General features: G+C 37.0%; 2 protein-coding genes across 16 annotated transcripts in view; one reads left to right on the top strand and one right to left on the bottom strand.

Moving 5' to 3' along the window:
• C5 (complement C5) overlaps positions 1 to 15,828 on the bottom strand; it is a 109,591-nt gene extending 93,763 nt beyond the window's left edge. For all 9 annotated transcript variants that reach the window (XM_045563051.1, XM_045563049.1, XM_045563053.1 and 6 more), the window contains exons 1-6: positions 15,724 to 15,828; positions 11,462 to 11,654; positions 9,058 to 9,220; positions 5,241 to 5,311; positions 2,759 to 2,850; positions 370 to 452 (exon numbers count right to left, since the gene is read on the bottom strand). In XM_045563051.1, the coding sequence (XP_045419007.1) occupies positions 370 to 452; positions 2,759 to 2,850; positions 5,241 to 5,311; positions 9,058 to 9,220; positions 11,462 to 11,654; positions 15,724 to 15,788 (667 nt within the window). In that variant the 5' untranslated portion in view covers positions 15,789 to 15,828. The remainder of the gene's footprint in view (positions 1 to 369; positions 453 to 2,758; positions 2,851 to 5,240; positions 5,312 to 9,057; positions 9,221 to 11,461; positions 11,655 to 15,723) is intronic.
• A 6,858-nt stretch (positions 15,829 to 22,686) lies between these two features.
• The window catches only part of CNTRL (centriolin), an 84,361-nt gene continuing 83,790 nt past the window's right edge, over positions 22,687 to 23,257 (top strand). For 4 of the 7 annotated variants that reach the window (XM_045563045.1, XM_045563046.1, XM_045563047.1 and 1 more), the window contains exon 1: positions 22,773 to 22,884. The gene's annotated coding sequence lies outside the window, so the exon portion shown is untranslated. Of the gene's footprint in view, positions 22,885 to 23,257 lie in introns of all 7 variants that reach the window. The other 3 variants (XM_045563043.1, XM_045563042.1, XM_045563041.1) reach the window with 2 other exon arrangements.

The raw sequence follows: 23,257 nt of genomic DNA, 5'->3' as shown, positions 1-23,257 counted from the left end.
AGTAAATCATTTATTAGTCTTACTAGGTTCCACTTACCTCATCTCTGTTTAAGTTTCTCCTAATAATAATCATAATTCTAGAAAGGACTTTAATTAGTTAATCTCATCAGCTAGACTAGTTCTCTTCCTGCTCTATGATGAGGAACACAAGTGCAGAGAGGTTGGTCTGCTTGCTCAAGGTTAACAAGGGCACACTGAAGCTAGAACCTAGGCATTCAAACAACCACCGCTCTCCTCAACCAGCACTTCTAACCATACCAGCAGGCTGCCTCATCTTCATCTGGGAATGATTTTGCATTAAGTACATTAATAAAAAGAATTATTGCAAAAACACTTCTTATAGGTAAACTTTTAATTGTCATAAATTACCATATTCTTTAATTTCAAAATATGTGGTTGCAGTTGTTGAAAAGTCCTCTTTATATTTAGCTCGAATTGTCCACACACCATATCTGTGGAAGCAAAATATTGAAAATTACAGATGTCATCAGATATTTTTAATTCACCCAGAGGAGGGCTAATAAATTCTTGATTTAAAGAGGGAAGGATACACAAAGATGTACGTAACCTAAGTAATATATTTTATTTGTGACATATTTTTAAGCAATAAACAGAAATGACTGAGCATTTTTAGGATAATAGAAATTGTTAAGTAATTAGTTTTTTATATATTGTGTCATCTTTTCCAGGTATTTTATGTTAATATAGTCATTAGCTTTGATTCAAAGAACTTATGATACTTGCAAATTTACATAATCCTGGATCTTAATTATGCTAACATAATGCTAAAATCCACAATATAGTAGAAAACCGATAATAATATTGCTAGAAACATGTAATACAGGTCAAGCCTATCCTGATGATAAAATTCATACCTCATATGAATGAAATTATGGTTTGAGACAAAATGTGTTTTAAGAGGAAAATAACCTGGATTTAATTAACAATCTTCATTCAAAAATACATACTGAGCACTGGATTAAGCACTGGAGATAAAAAATGAACAGGATAGAAGAACACCTGTCTTCATAGAGTTTAATATTAATAGTCCCTAGCAGTTCAAAATGTTACTTTTCCATTTACTAGCAGGTTTGACTTAGGCAAATTATGTAACTTCATTTGTAAAATGGGAAAAATAATACCTACCTTGCAGATTGGTTATGCAGTTAACAAATGTTAATATTATAATAATCATTATTATCATCATCAATTCAATGAATATTTATCAAGTATGCCCAGTATGTTGAAGTGCTGAAGATAAAACAGAGTGCAATACAGACAAGGCCCCTGCTCTTAAGGAGTTTATAAGCTAGTGGGGAATAAAAAAGCAAGTAAATAAATAATTATGACATTGAGATAAATGTCATGAAGAAAATAAACAAGATGCTGAGATAGACAGTAAAAGAAAGTGAGAGACGACATTAGCTCATGCAGCCAGGAATAGCCTTTTTGTAAAGGCACCATTTACCCTGTGTCCTAAAAATGAAAATAAGTCAGCCTTAGGAAGAGCAAGGTGAAACCCATTCCAGACAGAAGGGACTGCATGTGCAAAGGTACTGAGGTAGGAAAATATTGATCATAATAGACTCTCATGGCTATCATAATCCACCATGGGGCAGGTGGCATTAGATGAAGTTGCAGAAATAATAGGTTCAATTCTGTACTGTGGAACATGTAATATTTTCAAGAAAGTATACAATTTTTAAATTATCCAAATTACTTAAATCCCCCAATTTCAATCCAAATTTTTAGAATATTTTCAGTACAGTTAATTAACTGCAAACTCCCTTCTAGAGGACAGAAGAAAATGACTATAAAAATATTTTGCCTTAAAGTTATATTATAGACATTTATAGGTACATTTGTCTTATTCATCCTGTTCTATTGTAAGTTCCTTGAAGCAGGGACTGTGAATTCTTCATTTCTATTTTGCATCTCTCACTCCTATTGTGATTTGCATATAATAAGAATATGTTCACTAAATATTTATTACACTGAATCCTGTTTAAACTTGTTCTCTTTTTTTTGAGATAGAGTCTCATTCTGTTGCCCGAGCTAGAGTGCCATGTCATCAGCCTAGCTCATAGCAGCAACCTCAAACTCCTGGGCTCAAGCAATCCTACTGCCTCAGCCTCTGGAGTAGCTGGGACTACAGGCATGTGCCACCATGCCCAGTTAATTTTTTCTACATATTTTTAGTTGTCCAGCTAATTTATTTCTATTTTTTTAGTAGAGTCGGGGTCTCGTTCTTGCTCAGGCTGGTCTCAAACTCCTGAGCTCAAATGATTCACCTGCCTCGGCCTCCCAGAGTGCTAGGATTACAGGCATGAGCCACCGCATCCCACCTAAACGGCTTCTGGTAGTCTATGCAGACAAAAACTACAGAGGACCATATTTTATAACACCTAGAGGAGAGAATGGGACCACACCAGCCTTTTAGAAGGACAGTCAATTAAATTCCTAGGAGTTGATGGTTTTGATGAGAAAAAGCCTCGGGACTATTTCTGCCTCTTCTCAATTTTTATTTCTATTAATATATGTAGAAAGGATGGGTGAGAAGTATTGGGGTTTGTTTTGTTTTGTTTTGTTTGCCAGGAACAGAGCTCTAACTTCTCACTGGACTTAAAAAGATTTTGCATATCCACGTTTGTGACACTCTTTGTTAACACTAGATGGCTCCCTTTGGTTACCTGCTTCACAACCAAAAGTTGCAGATGTGCTTTTTAGAGAAAATTTTACTGACAAAACTTTAACATACTTAGGATTAGATGGAATCTTGAAGTCAGGAAAAGATATAATTCCAGTATAATCATTTTCTTCTACTATGTCAACTTCTGATCCTTCGGGATCCTTTGAATAAAAACAGACACCCTTAAAGCATAGAAACCACATCTTAAAAAAATTTAACTGATTATATGAACTTTGATCTACAAAAATATTCACCAATGAATACCCATGTCTTCAAATTAAATATGAAAGATGAATAACAATTAAATGTTATAGAAGGCAAATACCATTGATTTCGGCCACTTCCCTCCCTTTTTTCCAAACCTTTCCCATGTCTCCTCATTATCCAGAAGAGGCTCTACTTTCTATTCTACAACCAAAAAAACAAGTGTAACAAAATGTAAAAAAAAAAAAAAAAAAAGACCCAAAACTGATATTTTTAATAAACTAAATGTGAACTTAGCAGGCTTTGTAAATACCAGAGTTTAATTTTTGTATATGTTCATTTGAAGCTTTCTAAAGTAAATATTCTATAAACTGTATTCTTAGCTAGAAATTTAACATACAGCATGGACATTTTGGTGTGATAAAACCCTCAAAATCATTAAACAAACTTGATAGCTCTCATAAAGCTTCCTCATAAGCTTCATTTTGTGTTTGGGTTAGCAAATTATTGAAGTGAGGTTTTGACTTTCTTTGGACTACATGTGAAAGTCCAGCTCAAACTTAACTCAAAAACTCAGCACCATTTACCATGACTGAAATTCACAGTCGGAATTTTAAGGTATTTTTTTCTTGAATTTCAAATTGTAAATCTTACAAAAGCCTATTTTGAACAAGAATTATACTTGGGCTAAGCATCTTCATCCCACCATCGACTGTGCACAATCCTTCTAAGATCATCTTTCTTAAGTACTATTTTCAAGATACTTGCTACATACTGACTCCCTTCAGCTCTGGGTTCAGCTCCCTCAATCCTCTCTTCCTGGGGCAACTCTTACACAGGACAACTGGCATCCATTCTTCCATGTCTGGTGGCCAGAATTCTGCATCACTCAAGTTGGACAATGGAGATGTCGGACAAAGACCAGGTGTCCATACCCCTAGCATTTTCCAATAGAAAAGGTGCATTTGAGTTGACATCGCTTCTCTTTAGTTCTCTTCCAGACCTTCCACCAATCAACCAGTTTATTTACTATTCTCATTTTTTATTTCTTCCTGCCCCCAAAGCTTAACTCATGCTGCTTTTTACACGGGATGGTCTTTGTTCTTTTTCTTTTCTTTTCCTTTTTTTTTTTTTTTTTTTTTTTGAGACAGAGTCTCATTCTGTTGCCCAGGCTAGAGTGCTGTGGCATCAGCCTAACTCATAGCAACCTCAAACTCCTGGGCTCAAGCGATCCTTCTGCCTCAGCCTCCCGAGTAGCTGGGACTACAGGCATGCGCCACCATGCCCAGCTAATTTTTTTTTCTATATATATTTTTAGCTGTCCAGATCATTTCTTTCTATTTTTAGTAGAGACAGGGTCTCGCTCTTGCTCAGGCTGGTCTGCAACTCCTGACCTCGAGTGATCCTCCTGCCTCGGCCTCCCAGAGTGCTAGGATTACAGGCATGAGCCACCGCGCCCGGCCGGTCTTCTTTCTTTTAAAAGAATCTCTGTCTACTCCTTTCACCGAGACTCAGCTCACGGTTTCCTTTACCTATTCCACTCCAGAAAAGGATTATATTACCCTCACTCTCACCCCTAGTTTGTCTTCCCTCTGCATTCATGTTCTATTTGTCCTACTGTATAATTTCTTTGGTTTATATTCTAGTTTGGTTTTGTTCTCCAGTATCTTTTTTCTTGCACTTGCATTCTGATGAGTTTTTATTTTTTTATTTGCATAGCAGAAAAAGTGCCATAACCTATGGTGAAGGACCATTACTAGTACACCTACAGTTAATAAGTGAGCAGTTATGACTAATTATATTATTTAATTTCCCCACAAACATGTTTTAGGTGTGTGAAACAAACTGGGTAAGACTATGGGAGTTTAATGCACATCATGTTACATATGTCATGTCTGATAAATGGTTGGCAACTGCTGATCTCATGGTTTAGCAAGACTTTTTACATGTGTTAGTAAATTAGTTATTAAGCTCTGTAAGTTTCTTAAGAGTAAGTACTATGGATTATAATTCTTTATTATAAATTATACAAATAAAAATCTTATACATACAGATATTCAATTAATTCTTAGTGACTTATGGGTGTTCCTTAAAAAAGAAATCCCCAAGGATATACTTAAATGGTTTCATTCAAAGTCCTTTAAGTTGTTAAAATTTAATTTTTATGAACTTTTTGCATATGTCTATTGCAAAGGTATAGATCTGGAATACTATACTCATTGCAGGTGTTCAATAACCATTTATAGACCATTGAATGATTTAATGTAGTGTGAGAAAGGATTATGGAACTAGACTCTCGTTCTGAAAAAATGAGTTAAAGTATTATTTAAATAAATAAAATACTTACTATGAAAGTTAAGGCAGTTTCTCTTTTGGCTGGCTTCAAGTCATCATTCAATGAATAAACTCTAACCTTTACTGCAAGAATAATTGATGTCATCAAAAACTCTTCTAAACACCAGGACATTTTGATTTTTTTAAAACAATCATCCTTAAAAGAGATGTCTTATTTTATTTAAAAACTCAATATACAATCAATACACAAAAATTCATATTTAAAAGAAAGAAAAAGTTCATTTGCAGATACATACATTACTAAAGATTTTTTTTGCTTTAAAGAAAATTCTCTGGGATTCCTTTAAAGAGCTACTTCTAGCTAACTTGACTTACAGTTCACTTTATTAAAATACACTTAACATACAACTTTTTGGAAAAACATCCGTAGTACAAAATCAGTTACATCTGTAATTAGGCCATTGTTTATCAAGAATTCTGTAGTAGCAAAGTAGTGACATCTACCATATGGGTATAGGAGAGCATAATATATCGTCTCATACTAGAGTTGAAGATTTTAATGGAAAATTGGGAGTTTGATTCAGACATTATACACTCTTCCATTTATGAAAATCAACAAGACCTCGAATTAACTCTTACTGAAAAAGGGAGCTTTGAAGCGTACAGTTTTGTTGTATTTATTGAGCCAGATCCTACAATTATTCTCTTGTTGTTAAAAGAGTAATGGCAGGGGCTCAATAACTGTTAGTTCTCTTCCACATCTTTCTGTCAGTTAATAGATCCCTACTTTTTGCACAGAAGCATCTGTTTAGCTTTTAACTCACAGCTGTTTGAGGCACACTGATCTAGTTCCATCCAATGACATACTGTAATTTCTCCAGTGTTTTGCTGATGCTCAAATCATTTCATGGCCACAACTTTGCCCACAAAGTAAAACAGAACTGGCACTATAAACCCAAAACCTTTAAAAAGGTCAATATCACGCAAAGCTCTAAGAAGCCACATTAACTAATGCTGGTTTTACTAAGATCACAAGGTAAAAGCAATATGCTCAGTAAATCCTCAAGACTCTGCTCTGTCCTTCCCTTCACACCTGCCTCATGCACACACCTGGTCCAGGCCTGAGCATCACTGCGAAGCTGCCTGAGGCAGGCAGTATGTCACAGAAGTGAAGAGCACAGCCTCTAGAGTTAAAAATTTCGGTTTCACTCCTGCCTCTGCCACATTCTAGCGTGACTCTGAGTGTGAGATACTTAATCCCTTTAAACTTTAGTTACCTCACTCATAAACCAGGAATACTGGTATCTGCTCATAGTGTTATGAGAACTAAAGAAGACAAAGCTTTTGCATATCCTGGAACATAATTGTAATTGATAAATTTATATTACTTTTATTTTATTATTATTATTTCTATAACTACTATTCATCTAGTTTTTATCCCAGTTTGTTTAGGTTGGAAAATTAATCTTGTTTTTGCAGCAATAGTGTATCAGAGGCAAGATCAATATGATTTTTTGTATCAAAGATATGAGCTTATTAATTTAAAGAAATGTTTGAATGCCTTCTATGTGCCAGGCACTATGCTAGACACTGAGATGTAGTAGTGAAAACAGCTCAAACATGGGCATCTTCTAATGGAGGGAGGAGAGAGGCAAACACAATTATATGTAAGATTCCAAGGCTGTGAAGTGCTACAGATGACACCTGCCCAGCTTTATGTGCACGTAGTAGAGGAGATATGAAGTGGTCAGTGAGGTCAGGAAAGGCTACCCTTTAGAAGAGGCCTGTGATCACATGTAAGGGTAGAGTAGGAATTAGGGCAAAGGAGGGACAAGAATGTACCAGGCAGAGACAATGGCATGTTACACTGGCCTTAATATGGATGAGGAAATGGTGTGAGAAAGCAACTGAAAATGGTCAGTTTGGCTTGTGTCCACAGATGAGGGGGCACGTGGTAGGTGATGAAGCTGAGGAAAAAGGTAGGACACAGACTGTATGGAATTGAAGGATTTAGGCCAAAATTCTAAAGTCCTTTATCCTATAAGGGCTTGAAGATTTAAGCCTGTATCCTAAAGATACTTATACTAAACATACATCAAGGATCTTATGTGTAGATCAGGACATTAGAACTGTAACTAGCAAGATTTAATTTTTTTAAAAGTTACTTTTAGGTAATTGTTTTTCTTTTTCATAAATAAGGCTTTGTCCTATTCTATAGATTAGATAATAATGAAAAAAACTTTCTTAGTGCTTACTTTGTGCTTGTCACTATTTTAAATGCTTTGCACATATGAATTCACTTAATTCTCACAACTCTATGAGGTAAGTTGTCATATTACCTACATTTTACAGATGAGGAAAGTGGGGGTCTGAGGGGCAGAGTTACTCATGCAGGGTCACATAGCTAATAACAGCCTCAGCGGGGATTTGAACCCAGACAATCTAGCTCCAGAATCTGATTTTAATCACTTTACTTCACTACATCTCACTAAAGGGCCAATATTTAGAGCAAGGTTCTCTCATTTTCCTCTATGATTAGAATAGATAAGGATGTCATATTTTATGGTAAAGAGAAATAATAAATGAGGCAGTTCTTAAGGAAAGGCTTGATAATTTAAAAAGGTCCCAGGCTGTGAGTGTTAGACTACTTATTGGATGAAGACTGATGACCCTAAGTTGTAGGTAGTGTCAACAGTATCCAATTAATGAAGCATCCTCTAATGAGGGAAAGGATATGCTTATTTCTAGGTATGATTATGTTTAAAAAGACTCAACCTTTATAGGCAGAGACTATTTCCTTGTAGACCAACTGAACTTGGAGTCAAGAGATGCTACTATTCTGGCAATGATATTCTGGCCAAGCAGATAGCAATATCCCCACCCTCTCTAGGCCTTTCCTTTCTGAGATGATTATAACAAGTGCTCCTGCTGAAATGGTAATGATGTAGCCCAGTTTCACCTCACTACTGTCATCATCATCACAAACCAACATTTAGCAAATATCCACTGTGTGTAAAGTTTTTCAACAAAGCTGGCTTTTCTTCAACGAAGAAAGTCCTGCCTTCCTTTCTCTGTCTTGTCCCAACAATATCATTAACAAAACTCCACAGCCTCTCCCTCCCACATACATATTTCTCATAGCCTATCTCTGATGTGCTCAAAAGTCAAGGATGGCCAGAGGGAGGGAAAAATGGGGGAATTGAAGGCTTTGCAAATGTGTGAATGTACTCGGCAGCATTTGTACTTCGCTGTGTTTTATTTTTGATTTGTTGGGAATAAATCCAGTCATTCCTTATTCACAGGGTTTTGACTATTTGGCCCTTTTCCCTCTAAGAGAAGAACTGTGAATATGAAACAATGTTGTAACAGCAACTTTCTTAGGTAAATCCCCTTTGAAAATTAATATCCATATATTTCTGTGATCTAGTTTATTCTCTGCTGAAACATCTGATCCCCTAGGAGCAGATTTGTTTTCTGAATTTGGGGATTAGCCCCAGAGTCAAGGAAATTTTTTATGAACATGGCTCCACAATAAATTATTTTCCCATTGCCAAAATTGTATTTGCAATTAAGTCTTCTATTTGTTTAATAAATACGATCTAACATAACATTTTATAATTTTTAAAAAGATTTTTCTAGTTGGAAATAACAGAAGGGGTAGATAATATAATTGTGGATTTTGCAATTTATTTAGCAATTTTTCTATAAATTTAAAGTTATATGCTATTTGAAAGTATAAGTCATTAGGAACTGAGACTCTTTTGAGCAAGTTGGACACCTGTCTCCACTCAATTTCGGGTATTAAAAAGCTCTAAAATATAGTGTCAACCCCCACCCACCCAGGGAAAGAAACATTTTATATACTCTACCTGACTGATGTGGAGTATAAACAGGTTTATCTGTATGAATAAAGAGAAATCCATTGTCATAGGTTATTGGCATTTTTTTTGATTTTGAAAAATGTTTTGATATAACTTCCAAATACACATATGAAACTGGGTTTTGTCCACCAGACAATTGTTTTGGTTGTATCTGTAAAAGAAAATGTTGATGGAAAAGAGAATAATAATTCTAAGGTTGTAAAACATATTGAATTTCTAAATACCACTGTAATCTCATTAGAACAAAAAATGAGTATGTGTATCTAATCATTTAAAAAGTGGTACAGGAACCAGAATAGTAAATAAATTTACAAAGCCCTTCAGCGTCTAATATCATAATAAAAATTAAGCATTAAACAATTGAAAGTCTTTTGCTTCTACATTTCCTGAGTTTGATATACATTTTGTAAAACTACTATTTTAGAAGCTCTTAAGAAACCTTCACTTAATCAGCTTGCTGGATTCCCCATGCTCCCCATCCCCATCCTACAACATCCTAACTGACATTTTGGACACTTTGTATTATATCATTTACTTTTGTTCCCAAGGGTTGAGATGCATGCTTTCCAATTTGTCCAAGTATTAAGTTTGCACAACATTTAATATAACTAAAAAATTTACAAATTTAATACATGAAAAGTAATAAAAAAAAGAAAAGTATATCTATGAAAACTTAGGCTTTAGAAACATGGGATGAAAGTTAATCACTAACAGCAATTGTGAAATTAGCTATGTGAAATTATTGTAAATGTTTGGAAAACAGTAAAAATCCATAAATATCTGCACTCAGATTGCTTTGCAACTGTCTTTAAGTTCTCTCTCCACTTTTAAGAAACAGAAACTATAGAACACAGATGAATCGTTAAAGCTGTAAAATGTAAAAAATAAGATTTGACATGACAATCAGGGGATCCATACTTAAAGAAAAGACCTTGGCATAACATCAAACTCTTGGCAAATAAAGATATGTTATAATGTTAAGATAAAATTAAATGCTTCAGAAATGTATCACTTATTATTCCCCCACCTTAATCTACTTTTTCAGTTAAGCATCTAGGTCAGCACTGTTCAAATAACTTTCTGTGATGACAGAAATGTTCTATATCTATGCTGACCAATATAGTAGCCCCTAGTCACATGTGGCTATTTGAACACTTGAAATGTGCCTAGTGCAACCAAGAAACTGAATTTTTAATTTTAGTTGAATTTAATTGATTTAAATTTAAAGGTAAAAGCCACATGTGGCTCTTCTCACTGTATCAGATAAGAGAGTATCTACTGAAAATAACACTTTTGGGAAATTAATTTTAATTGTTAATAAACCTAATAAGTGGATGTATTTGTTAAGAGAGAGGAGGGTTTACTATTAAAAATATTAATGAAAGAATTCTTATTTTTGATTAGAACTTGCTTAGATCACTGTTGTTCAAACCTGAGTAATAAACATACCCTTTTTAAAGGATAAAGATGTAGAGGACCCTCAGCATTGACTTTTTATTATTTATACATACAACTAAAAATCATTTTTATTACAATGCTATTTCAATATGTACAAACTTAAAACTAGGTATAATCTTCTGTGCTTATGACTTTTATATGACCAAATATCAAAACAAATTTACAAAATAAATTCAAAATATTATAAGATCAATATAATTCTAATTTTAAACTCTTTTTAAAATTTCAATTTTTATTTCTTTATAAAGAACTCACTTTAGAGAAACAAAGGTCTAAATGAACAATAGCCTCTTTTAAGTATGATATTCTTTGATTTTCTGGTTCTTTATTAGTTATCAGAATTTTAATAAGAAATGAATTGCAAGTATGTCTCTAACCAATCTTACTATAATATCTTAATAGGAGAAAAGTTATTTGACTAAGATTGTTCTTTCTATTAACTACAGGTTGTCGATGAGAACTATTCACTTTAGTAATCAAAAATTCTATTAGTTTTGGATGCTATAATTATAGAATATTGGAGTTTAAACAAATGTTCAATAGCACCTATGGGTTTTTTGTGGGCAATGCACTATAGATCAATATGCATATTCATATTTCTCTATTTCTTTGTAATGATAATTTTCACAGCAAGTGTTTTCAGTTCATCTCCAAACATTTTTTGCATTAGTCCAATTTTATTTTCCAAAAAGAATGTGAAAATTTACATGCATTGCTCAAAAAGTAGATATATTACATCACATTCTAAACAACTCTTCCATTTAGAATTTTTTGTTTCACCCATATTATCATTAGTGATTGACATCATCTAATAATCACACAGTGGTTGAGTGGTATAAATTATCAAATCTCTATGTTATCAATATTCAAAGTTTGTACATATTTTACTGAGGATATTCGGTATTTATATAAAAAATGAAGATTAAATACGTACTGTAAGGATCGCAGAATTTTGGAATTTATTTTCTGAGGATAAACTAACATAGCCTGAAGAGTAAGTAAATTTTTTATCAGGATAACTTTTAATGGAGATTGTTGCATCAAATGCTTCAGTGTATCCATAAGCTTGAATTACAATATTTTCAGATGCTCCAACACGGAATACTTTTGGTGCTGAAATGACATAACTGTTGAAACAGGAAAAAAGAAGGTTCAGTACCTTTACAGGACATATTTTCTTATACTTTTGATTTTTTTCTCTCACTTGAGAGATTCAATTTGAAATAGATTTCCTCAATTTAAAAATGATATTATTAAGTAAAAATTTATTTGTGATCTATGATAATTTCAGCATAATTTCCAAGAAGAAATAGCTTGGAATTAAGACCTGAGAAATAGAGCTGGAGGTTTAGTTTACATTTAAAAAGGTAATAATAGCACGTTCCCTTAGATACTGCAGCCAAGGAAGACTTTTAATGATGTTGACCAGAATATGTAAGTGGAGTCATTATTTTTTTGTCCAGTGAAACAACACAGGCACCAATGATTGAATTCCAGCTCTGCCATCTGCTGGCCAAGTGACTGTGGTAAAGTCACTAACCCTCTCTGAGGCTAAAATAACTTACTTGTGAAAATATCACCACCTTCTGTAATAAGGATTAAATACAAATATGAAAAAATATATATATACACATATGTATATATGGGGGGGGCAGGCGAGGTGGCTCACACCTGTAATCCTAGCCCTTTGGGAGGCCAAGGCAGGAGGATTGCCTGAGGCCAGGAATTCAAGACCAGCCTGAGCAAAAGTGAGATCCCGTCTCTACAAAAAATAGAAAAATTAGCCAGGCATGATGGCACACGCCTGTAGTCCCAGCTACTCAGGAGGCTGAGACTGGAGGATTGCTTGAGCCCAGGAGTTCAAGACTGCAGTGAGCTATGATGATGCCACTACACTCTAGCCTGGGTGACAGAGCAAGACCCTGTCTCAAGAAAAACAAACAAACAAACAAACAAAAGAACATATATATGAAAGTGTTTATTGAGAATATTAGAATAGCATGCTTAGAACTCAATAAATGTTAAGGTTCATTGATTTCATTAAATTAGTTAAAAGGAAGTAATCTTAGAGATACTACGTTATACTATTAAGTGGCTAAAGAAAACAAGTGAGTTGGAGAAATGCATTTGGAAATGGAAATAGTGATGGAAGTCCTTGAAGAGCAAATCATCATCATCATCATACAACAGTAACAGTAATTGAGTAGTTACCATATCATCAGAGGATGTTAGCACTTTACAGACAACTCTTTTTAATCTTTACAAGCCAATGATACATGTACTATTATTATTTCTGTTTTACAAGTGTTAAGAGGTGAATTTGACTTGGGTCATACAGCTTGTAAGTGAATGGGGCAGGACTTTATAGTCAGGTCTTTCTCTGTTGTTATATGTACAATTGAGGTCAAGGTTAAAAGTGTTATTCACAACCATAGACTTGTTTTCTCATTTTTATTTTTCATGTGACAGAAGTGAATGTATGCATGCTTTTGTAATACAAATTTTAAAATATGTGATTTTTCATTGTTTTACTAAATAAAAACTTAGAAACATAAACTAGATTATTAACTATGTATTCACAAAAATATCTAATTTGAATAGTGAGAGCTACATATGCTATTGCATAGGAAAAAAGGCATTTCAACTAAAAAGGACATAGCGAGTGACTAATTCAAGTGGTCCAACAGGCTTGGGGTGCACCCAGCACCCCAACTGGCAGAATTATTGCAGGCTCCTAACAACATTACAACATTTTAAAAGTTTTTTAAAAGCAACAAGTTTTTAGTAACAATGAAATGAATTTGTTAGCAATTAAATCCTTTAAAGTATCTGGCAGTTCTCCTCCATGACAACTTGGATCCATTTATAGGCAAATTGTAAAAGAGGGGAAAGAATTTATAGATTTGCAGCCATCATCTGAACTCCTCCCTTCCCCACATGCTTAACAGGGACAGTAGAAAATTAGAAAAGTTCAGCTTTGATGGTAATAAGATGCATTTACTGAGCTCTTACCATGTGCTAGGGACCATTCTAAACTCTACGTACGTAAACTCATTGTGTTGCTGCTACAACTGCTCTGTGGGAAAGGTACTATTATTACTCCTGCTTTAAGGTGAGGACACTGCTAATTAACTTGCCCAAGTTCACATAGCTCATAAGTTAATAGAATTAGGAATTGAACCCAAGCAGCCTATTTCCAGAATTAGCACTTCCAACTGCTGTACTAAACTGAACTTATCAAGAATTTTGTAATCAGAAAAATCTAGGGATAAAAAACTATTTTAATTTCAGTGTTTGTAGATGCTATATGTTTTTCAGTTTAGTGATGTTTTAATTTTGAATTGTCTATATGGTGATAGTGGTCAAATGTAAAATATTTAGTGTTTAGAAGCCAATAAGAGATGACTCTGGAACCGCCCTTCATATAGACTTTGGTCCTTATTGATTTATCAGTAGCATAATCTATTCATATAAAAAATTCATACTTTTCTTATTTTCTTTCAAGGACTGCAGAGGATCAGGTGACTGAACTTAGATAGAGGTCCTGGCCTTCCTGGAATGCTCTTTCTCCAGATACTTGCATAGTTTGTTCCCTCACTTACTTCAAGCACTGTTTGAGTGTCACTTCCTTCAGGGAACCTTCCCTGTCCACATTTTTAAATAGTTACCTATCATTTCTTTATTCTCTTACTCTCCTTTATTTTTTTCTTCATAATACTAATAACTACCTGACGTTACTTATACATTCTTACATTGGTTCATTCATTCATTATTTGCTTCTCCCACTAGAATGCAAGCTCTAGGAATTGTCTTTTACCATTTGCCATATCTCGGTGTCTATCACATGGTAGGTGCTCAATAAATATTGGTTGAGTCAATCAACTGATTAATTAAAGTGATTGATTACCATTTTGTAAATGATACACTCTCATTTTTCAGAGAAAGTGAGGAGAAACTTTTATTAAGGGCCAGTGCAGTATCAGAATAACTCTGGACAAGAATCACAGAACCCAGTTTCTAGCCCTAGTTCTACCACTAATTTGAAGTCACTTAATCTCAATCTCTCTGAGCTTTATTCCTTTCAAAAAGGAATACATAAAAACTGCCTAAGATTATGGAGTGATTTTGGCTATGTGAAAAAAATCTCAGATTAGAGATGGGAGAGTGCTAAAAATTAATGACATCCTAAGTATACATTTATATGTATATATTCATGACAAAATGAAAAAAATTTGATGTGATAAACAGGATACCTTAATGAAAATCTTGCCTCTGTCTCTCTCTAGCAGTATGACCTATCTCCTATCTGGATTTAACCTCATATATAAAATGAATAGGTTTCATTAGATAATCTTCAGTGACTTTTCAGTACTAAAATATTATTTCTAGATATAAGATCGCTATTTTTAAGATGTGGTTTAAAATGCATAGTATTTCAATAATAACACTAAAAACGGTGACTGGGTGTGGTGGCTCACACCTGGATTCCTAGCACTTTGGGAAGCTGAGGCAGGAGGATCGCTTGAGGCTAGGAGTTTGAGTCCAGCCAGAGCAACATAGCAAGACCCTATTTCTGGAAAAAAAAAAATTAGCCAAGCATGGTGGTGCACATCTGTAGACCCAGCTACTCAGGAGACTAAGGCAAGAGGATTGCTTAAGCCCAGATTTTTGAGGCTGCACTCACACCACTGCACCCCTAGCCTAAGCAAGATCCTGTCTCAAAACAAACAAACAAGCAAAACACCACTAAAAATCGTGAAGAATAAGCTCATAAATGTAGAACTAATTACAACAATAGGTTTTCAAGTCACATTTATTAGATTTGACCCCCAAGTAACTCTGGCTTAACTGTGTATAGTCTATGAAAAACAAAGAATAGTAAGCACCAGATAAAAATAAGCCAAAAAATGCCCAGAAAGTTTATTATCTTGAGTTTATTTTACATTTTTTTGAAGAGGAATTTGAATAATCACTTATGTAATTTTCTATAAATAACAATCACACAAAAGCTGTTATATTGTTAGCCACTCAACAAATCAAGGTGCTTCCATGACTTTCTCATTCAGAAATGAGACTTTTCACTTGGTATTCTCAGAAGGAGAAAGTTACTTTCAAATTAGCACAAACTGTCAAATTTACTTTTCACTCATCACAACTAAGATGCATTGAAAAGTGAAGATGGCTTGTTTTACTTACGTTTGTTCTTGTCCCCAAGTTTTCCATAGGAAGATTAAAAAACAAAGTATTCCCAAAAGGCCCATGGCTGGAGGGAGCAGTAAATCATGGATATAGCCTTCTTGAAGTTATTCTCCTTTTAAATAAACTGAGCTTAAAGGATTTGAATAATCTGGTTAATTATTAATATCAGAAAGACGAACCTCTAAGTAGGAAAACTAAACTAAAATTTGAACAAAAACACCCTTTCATACCCAGAAATAAAGATAGCGGGTATTTCATAGAAACTTACATCCTGGATATTTAGTTTTTATTTTATTATTTATTTATTTATTTATTGAGACAGACTCTCACTCTGTTGCCCGTGGCAGAGTGCCGTGGCATCAGCCTAGCTCACAGCAACCTCAAACTCCTGGGCTCAAGCAATCCTCCTGCCTCAGTCTCCCAAGTAGCTGAGACTACAGGCATGCGCCACCATGCCTGGCTAATTTTTCTACATGGATATTTAGTTTTATTAATATAAATGCGAGTTTGATTCCCGGTCAGGGAACCTTTTTTAAAAAAGGAAAAAATAGAAAAGAAAATACAAAAAAAGGAACTCTGAAATAGGAGTTTGACACTACAAGGAGTAGCCCAAAGCTAGAAACCAGTAAGTCACGTGGCCTTTGGGCTTTCTCTTCTTGGCCAGGGCATTTGCTCTGATGTAACATCTGTGAGCATACCTGTGCTAGGTGCACTGTGATACTGGATGGAGACCCACCTGGATTTAGTTTCAAATTGAGATGATTTTAGAATTGTTTGGTTTAGACAGGGCTCACAAGGTTGTCTTTTTTAGAGACCTGAGCAGTAGTGTCCTTGGTGCTAGAAATGGTCTAAGGATAACATAGATCTGCAAAGGGAGTCCAAGGAATGATTTGTCCCAGTCTAAAGGAGAAGTCGAAAATTAGGTGGAGGAAAGATTGTGACTGGGAATAAAAATGCCATGATGAGCTTGCTGGCATTGTTCTCTACGTAATTACTCAAATACCTTAATATTTAATAGGGAATGGATATCCTCCAATATTTGTTAATTCATACACCACTCATTCAAAATTTGCCTTTATTCAGATAGAGAATATCTTCCTTTAAAAAAACTCATGTTATATCTTTCAGTGAGAATTTTAATAATTTTAATATAAGAGCTCAAGGAAAACAAAGTTTCCTATAACAACTGAGTCTAGTAATTAACTTACAATGAAATAAAATTTTATCTTTAACATTTTTAATTAAGTTTATTTTTATGTTTTATGTTCATTAGAAAATTTATTTACTACCTTCCTCTTACTAGTACCCATTTCTACCTTAGTATATAATATATACTCTAACTTAAAGTGATAAAACAGATGTCTCTAAACATATTTCTATAAATCAGATATCTATGGTTCCAATGGCATTCCTTACTTCGAATTAATAAATAACAACCCAATATATTTACTTTTTGGTCAATCATTTATTTATTATTCATTAATTTGGTTTACCAACACTTTAATACTGAATTCACTAGGGAAAAAAAGGAGCACAAAGGAAAAATGGATATATAAATTTCACTAACACTATCTCTTGCATATGTTATTGAAAAGGCAAAAATTTGGCACTATCATCTGCCCATCTAGCCCATTTATTTCAAAAGGGAATCTTCAAATAAATGATTAAGCTAGGTTGTGAAAGACGGGTCAAGTTAAAACAAGCAAAGTCCTTTTGTCATCATTTTCGGGAAACAGAATTTAAGAGAGAGCAAGAACATTCAAATCAACATAGGTAATATTTGTATTTTTAGTGCAAAGAAGTTTGTTTGCTTGTGCTATAGAGTTTACAGGAAACTGATATTTGCAAATCATTGGCCTGTTTCTCTGGAAGAAAATGTTTAAGAAATAATGGATCTCGGCCGGGTGTGGTGGCTCACACCTGTAATCCTAGCACTCTGGGAGGCCGAAGCGGGTGGATCGCTCGAGGTCAGGAGCTCGAGACCAACCTGAGCAAGAGTGAGACCCCGTCTCTACTAAAAATAGAAAGAAATTATCTGGCCAACTAAAAAAATATATATAAAAAATTAGCCGGGCATGGTGGCGCATGCCTGTAGTCCCAGCTACTTGGGAGGCTGAGGCAGGAGGATCGCTTAAGCCCAGGAGTTTGAGGTTGCTGTGAGCTAGGTTGACGCCACGGCACTCACTCTAGCCCAGGCAACAGAGCGAGACTCTGTCTCAAAATAAAAAAAACCTTTCTGGTCAAATTTCCTTCTACTGCGTTGGTGGTATAGTGGTTAGCATAGCTGCCTTCCAAATTTCACCCTATTATCAGTACTTATGTAACTTAGGCCACAAACAGTCGACATTCTCAAATACTGAAACTTTTAGAGTTTTTGCCCTCACCTTGTGACAAATAGAAAGGAGAAAAAATAGTACTGGTAGGTTATGTCAGCGTTTCTCAACCTCAGCACTACTGACATTTTGGGCTGAAAGACTGTTGTGAGCAGCTGCCCTGTGCACTGTAGGCCACTTAGCAGCGTGCCTGGCCTCCACCCACTAGATGTCAGTAGAGCCTTCCCAGTCCTGAGGACAAAATGTCCTCAACATTGGCAAATGTCCCCGGGTTGGGGGCAGGGCAAAATGGTCCTTGGTTGAAAATCTCTGGTTGTTGTACGGCTATTTTAGCAGTTAAAAGGAGAATGGGGAAAGTACTTACCTGCGTTCCTTTCAAAGATACAGAATTCAGCAGTCTCTTCACTTGCACAACTTGGCTATTTCAAATTACCATGGAAAACTATAATTCCTACATTTTCTTCACAAGGAGGAAAGTCATCACTTCAAATGCCATTTCTCTACTGCCAGCTTCCAAATTTATCTCTTCAATGGGAACCTCTCCCCTTGAATGTTGGAGTGCCCGAGCACTCAGGCTTCAGACCTCTTTCCTATCTACATTTACTCACAAGGCAATCTCACCAACTTATTTGGATTGGAATATCAGTTATATACACCAACACACCTACATTTAATTTCCTAGACATCTCTCCTAAGCACAAAATTGTACCTCTAACTGCCTCATTCAAAATCTTCACTTGTATATCTAATTAGCATCTTTAAAAACTTACTATGTCCAAAACAGAAATTCCAAAGACCTCCCCTCTCCAACAGAACAAAGAATTACCAGACATCTAAGGAAGGCCTCTAACATGGAAGATAAGGACCAAAACATTCACAGAAAACCAAAAAACTTGGACTAAATAGAGGGTATACAAAGTGAAGATTATTCCTCTCCCTTGCCCCAAAAGAATAACCTTCATTAATATACTCATAAAGAGAAAGTAAGATATTGTATCCCCAAAACAAGACTAGGATACCATAAAAAAGGAACATTCAGAGAACAAACTGAGCTCTTGGATATTAAAAACATGACAGCATGATCCATTTGAAGATACCTTTACTATCATTACAATGGGATTTGGGAGGATATGATGCCAAAAAAAATTTTAAATGAAATAAAAGAGTCCCCCATAATATTTTGAAATGAAAACAATAAATAAAAAAATAAAAGAGCGATTTAGTTCTCCTTCCCTCAGTTCCCATTGTAAAGGTATTTTCCCCTTTGCAATTAATAAGTAATTTGTGGGGTGATATTTTGAGACCAAGGGAATATCTTATTCCCCCAGCAATATTTCATGCAACGGTTTTAATATCTATTGATGATCTTTGAATTAAACATATACAGAGTGCTGTAAAATAGCGATTTCCTAGTTCAGTCCTTTCATTTATATTTATTAGCTGATACTCTTCTAAACAGAAGGGCTTTCCCTTTTGCAGAAATTCAAAATGTTAACTTATAAAACCTTTAAATTTCCGAAAGCAGTTATAAGAATTAGAGCTGAAAATATTTTGAAGCTGGACACAAGCAAATTGTATTTGGAGGCTGTTTTGGTCTTAAATATTCTCTGGATATACCCTTTCAGTCACATGGGAGAGTCCCTCTGGCTGGGGGAAGTGAATAGTAAATAACAGTTTGGCTTTAAGTGGTAGAGCTCAGAGGTAGAGGAGTTCTGGGTTTGCCTGACTGCCTCTGGTTTGGACCTGAGCACACAGACCCTGCCCTGGCCCTCTTGAGAGTAGACCCAAACTCACAGAGCAGGCCACAGATTCTTTAAGTCACAATGCCTTCATAAACCTTGGTGCTAGAAACAGCCCAGGGTTAACCTGGGAAGAGTTTTTATGAAACACTGGACATCGTAGGTCCTTCCCATTCTGAACTCTAATCCTTACAGGGATTCACACAGAACAATACCAAGTTTCTAATTCTACTCTACTGTCATAGTGTTTTACTTTTCTGTATTTCCCAATAGTCCATAATCTCAGTAAGGACGGAAACTGTGTCCATCTCATTCACCATTGCATTCCCATAGAACTGGCACATAGTAGGGTTTTAATATATATACTGACAAAATGAATAAAGAGGCGATCAGGGAAAGTTGAACAACAACAAAACCAAAACCAAAAAACAGACCCAGTACATTGAACAAAAATTATAAAGTGCTTTACAAGCTGGCCCAAGAAATTTGGTATTTTCAACACAGTGGCAGTTCATTCTGCATTCTTGTAAAGCAATCAGGTCATTTTCACATATCAATAGTCACCACTGTCTAACGCAGAACTTACATTTAGACATAGTACATGATCTTTTATATTGCAAATTATACCTTACTCTGTGAGATTTTAAAAATAAACACTTATTTAAAATATATTTGTAATTCAATTAATTTTTTAAATCACACTAGCAAGTCAAAGAAAGAAATGACAATAACGGAAGCTGCCATCCTTGCCTGACAAGTTAGTCTGGTTCTTTCTCTAAAGCAAATTTGCAAAATGATTAAACAGGGTTGCAAAAGAGGAGGCAAGTTAAAGCAAACAGAATAGCTTTACTTTCATTTGGAAAAAAGGACTGAGGGATAGCTAGGTCACTCTGTATTGTAAATGCAACTCAGAAGAACGACAACTTCTTCACATTGTTGGATAAGTCCAAATTAGTGTGGAATGAAAGAGCTGCCCCCACTCCTTTCTATCCTCACTCCTGCTTTGGGGAGGAAGGTTCTTTTAGCATGCTAGTAGAGACAATTAATATTCAAATTAATTAGAGAAAGTTCTCTCCTTTGAAGTCTCTAAGGCCTGAGCTGCCTTAGAGACCAAGTTAGACACCAGCAGAGGGTCCTGGGTCTGTATGAAGGGGGAAAATCGGGCAACATGGGACTGGAGAATGCCATCCAAGGCTCACCGGATATGGACTGAGAGACTTCACAAGGGAAAAATAAGTGTTTTGCACCATCCACAGCACTTTGTATTTTCAATGACTTCTAATAAAATTGATAACGAACTACACTAGCACACCATGATTTGACAATGGATCCCACCTGAATACCATTACAGACTTTGAGGGGCATAGTTATGAGGTGACACAATAAATTCAAGTCTCTGGTGGAAAAGAAAAAAGGAAATAATGAGTGTCACACTCCCAACTAATAAGTATCATCTGAACTTCCATTAAAAATGGATACAATCTTCTTTTAATTTTAAATGGAGCTTTTCAGGAATTCTGGCTTTCAACTCCAAGGGCTTCCTTCTGTGTTGCATAAACGGGGTTGGCGGGGGCGGGGGCAGGGGGAGAGGGGAGCATCATTCACGTAAATGTGAATGAGAATGGTGTTTCTTGTTGGAAGTTACCTGGATTTCCTGTGGTGAAGCCATCTCTGCCTTAAGGAAAACGGAAGTGTCTAATAACATTTATAGTAAGTCCCCTTTTCTTTAACTTCTCCACCCCAGATTTTTGCACGAGCCATACTGAACTATTTAATGTCTCCATACTACTTATGTTTTGTTCCAGCCACACTGAATTACTTAACATCCAGCACATTGCCAAGCTCTTTCCTCCCCTTCTGGGACTTGCACAAGTTGTTCTCTTTGCCAAGCAAATTCTTCCCCACCTCCCTACTCCTTGACTAAATTCTTCTCTTTTGGGCATAGGATGAAACATGACTTCTCGGAAACCTTTGCCTAATAATAAAATAACTACAACATATTAAGAACTTACTATAGGCCGGGCACTGTTCTAAGTTCTCTCACGTGCTTTAACTTATTATCAGGACGACTGTAGGACGTAGGTATGAGTACTTCAGTGAGGAAACTGGAGCACGGATAGAGGGAATTTCTGAAATAGTGTTGATTTCTGGAGATGGTGCAGCCTGACGGTAACACGGTCCAAGTTATCCTTTGGAAATGGGAGGGAGGCTGGTGTGAAAGATGTCCCTGTCGATAACGCTTTAAAAAAGTCACTGTATTTCCCTAGCACCCAGCAGTCTCTGCTAAATTCTCTTAAAACATCTGTTTAACGCATGTAGTGAATGCAGCACTTAAGGGCAAGCCCCAAGGGAAGTCTGCAAATGCTCCTTGCTTTAGCTTCCCTGTACCAGCCCGAGGAATATTCTGTGCCCCGGATTTCCAGGCTGGTCTTGCTCCCTAAACCTCGGGTGACAGCCGGATCCCAAGCTGCGTCCGCCATGAGGTTCATCCATGCCTGGTCTGTTCGGTCCCTTGCGAGAATTCGCCTCGGAAACAGCCGTGCAAGAAGAGGCGTGGGGCGAGGCACACAGGCTCCAGGCCAGCGGGTCAGCGAAGTGGAGGAAGCCTGTGACAGCGCCGCGTCTGTCCCGCAGTTAGTCCTCCGACCCAGCCCGGGGGAAGCCTGTCAAGAGTCTCAGAGTGAGGCGTCTGCAGCTTCGCCTCAGCGAAGGGAAATGGCCTTAAGGGCGGCTGCCGCAAGAAACCTCACCTCTCGCATACGCGACCTTCCCAGCATCGCCACGCCGGGGCAAGGGCGTCGCGGGCCGCCGGGCTCGCGCAGCCGGAAGCCTCCAGGCCAGGCCTCCCGGCGCCCTCGCGCGCCAGCGGCTGAGGCGGCAAAATTGGCGGGAAGCTCCTCCGCCCCTCCCAACGGCTCCGGGGACGGGCGTGGCTGAGACAGGCCCCGCCCACACGCGCGCCGGCCCTCGGCAACCGGCACAACATAACAAAATGGCCGCGGGGCCGTCGGGCGCCTGAAGGGAAGGACCCGCGCGTCTCTTGCTCCGCCTCGTCCCGCGGGGCTGCTCGGCCCGACTCCTAGGCGGTGAGTGCCAGGCCTGTTGAGACCGTCCTCCGGCGTCCGGACCGAGCGGTAGGGGCCGGCGGCACCGGCGGGAAGGCCTGGACCTAGCGGGGGGTGGGCCGGCTCGAGATGGATTCGGGGCGGGGGCGTGTGGCTGGGGATTGGGATTGGATGGGAAGGATGGGAGGACCCGGAACGGGCGTGCGGAGGTGGGTGGAGGGAGGTTTGGATGAGAAGGCGTGGGGATGGCGGGGGCGATTGGGAATGGAGGAACGGCGTGGGGCGTGGAAGTCGGGTTGCGGCCCCGAGAAGGATGGGGGTCCCACCACCTGAAGGGGACGGAGGGGCTGAGGTGCGCCAGGTGTCTGTGGGGAATGACCGGGGTAAAGGATGG

This window comes from Lemur catta, chromosome 10 (genome assembly GCF_020740605.2).
Source record: "Lemur catta isolate mLemCat1 chromosome 10, mLemCat1.pri, whole genome shotgun sequence".
In the NCBI taxonomy this organism is placed as follows: Eukaryota; Metazoa; Chordata; class Mammalia; order Primates; family Lemuridae; genus Lemur; species Lemur catta.
Note: the sequence above shows the minus strand (reverse complement) of the source record. Positions and strands in the feature narration are given on the sequence as shown.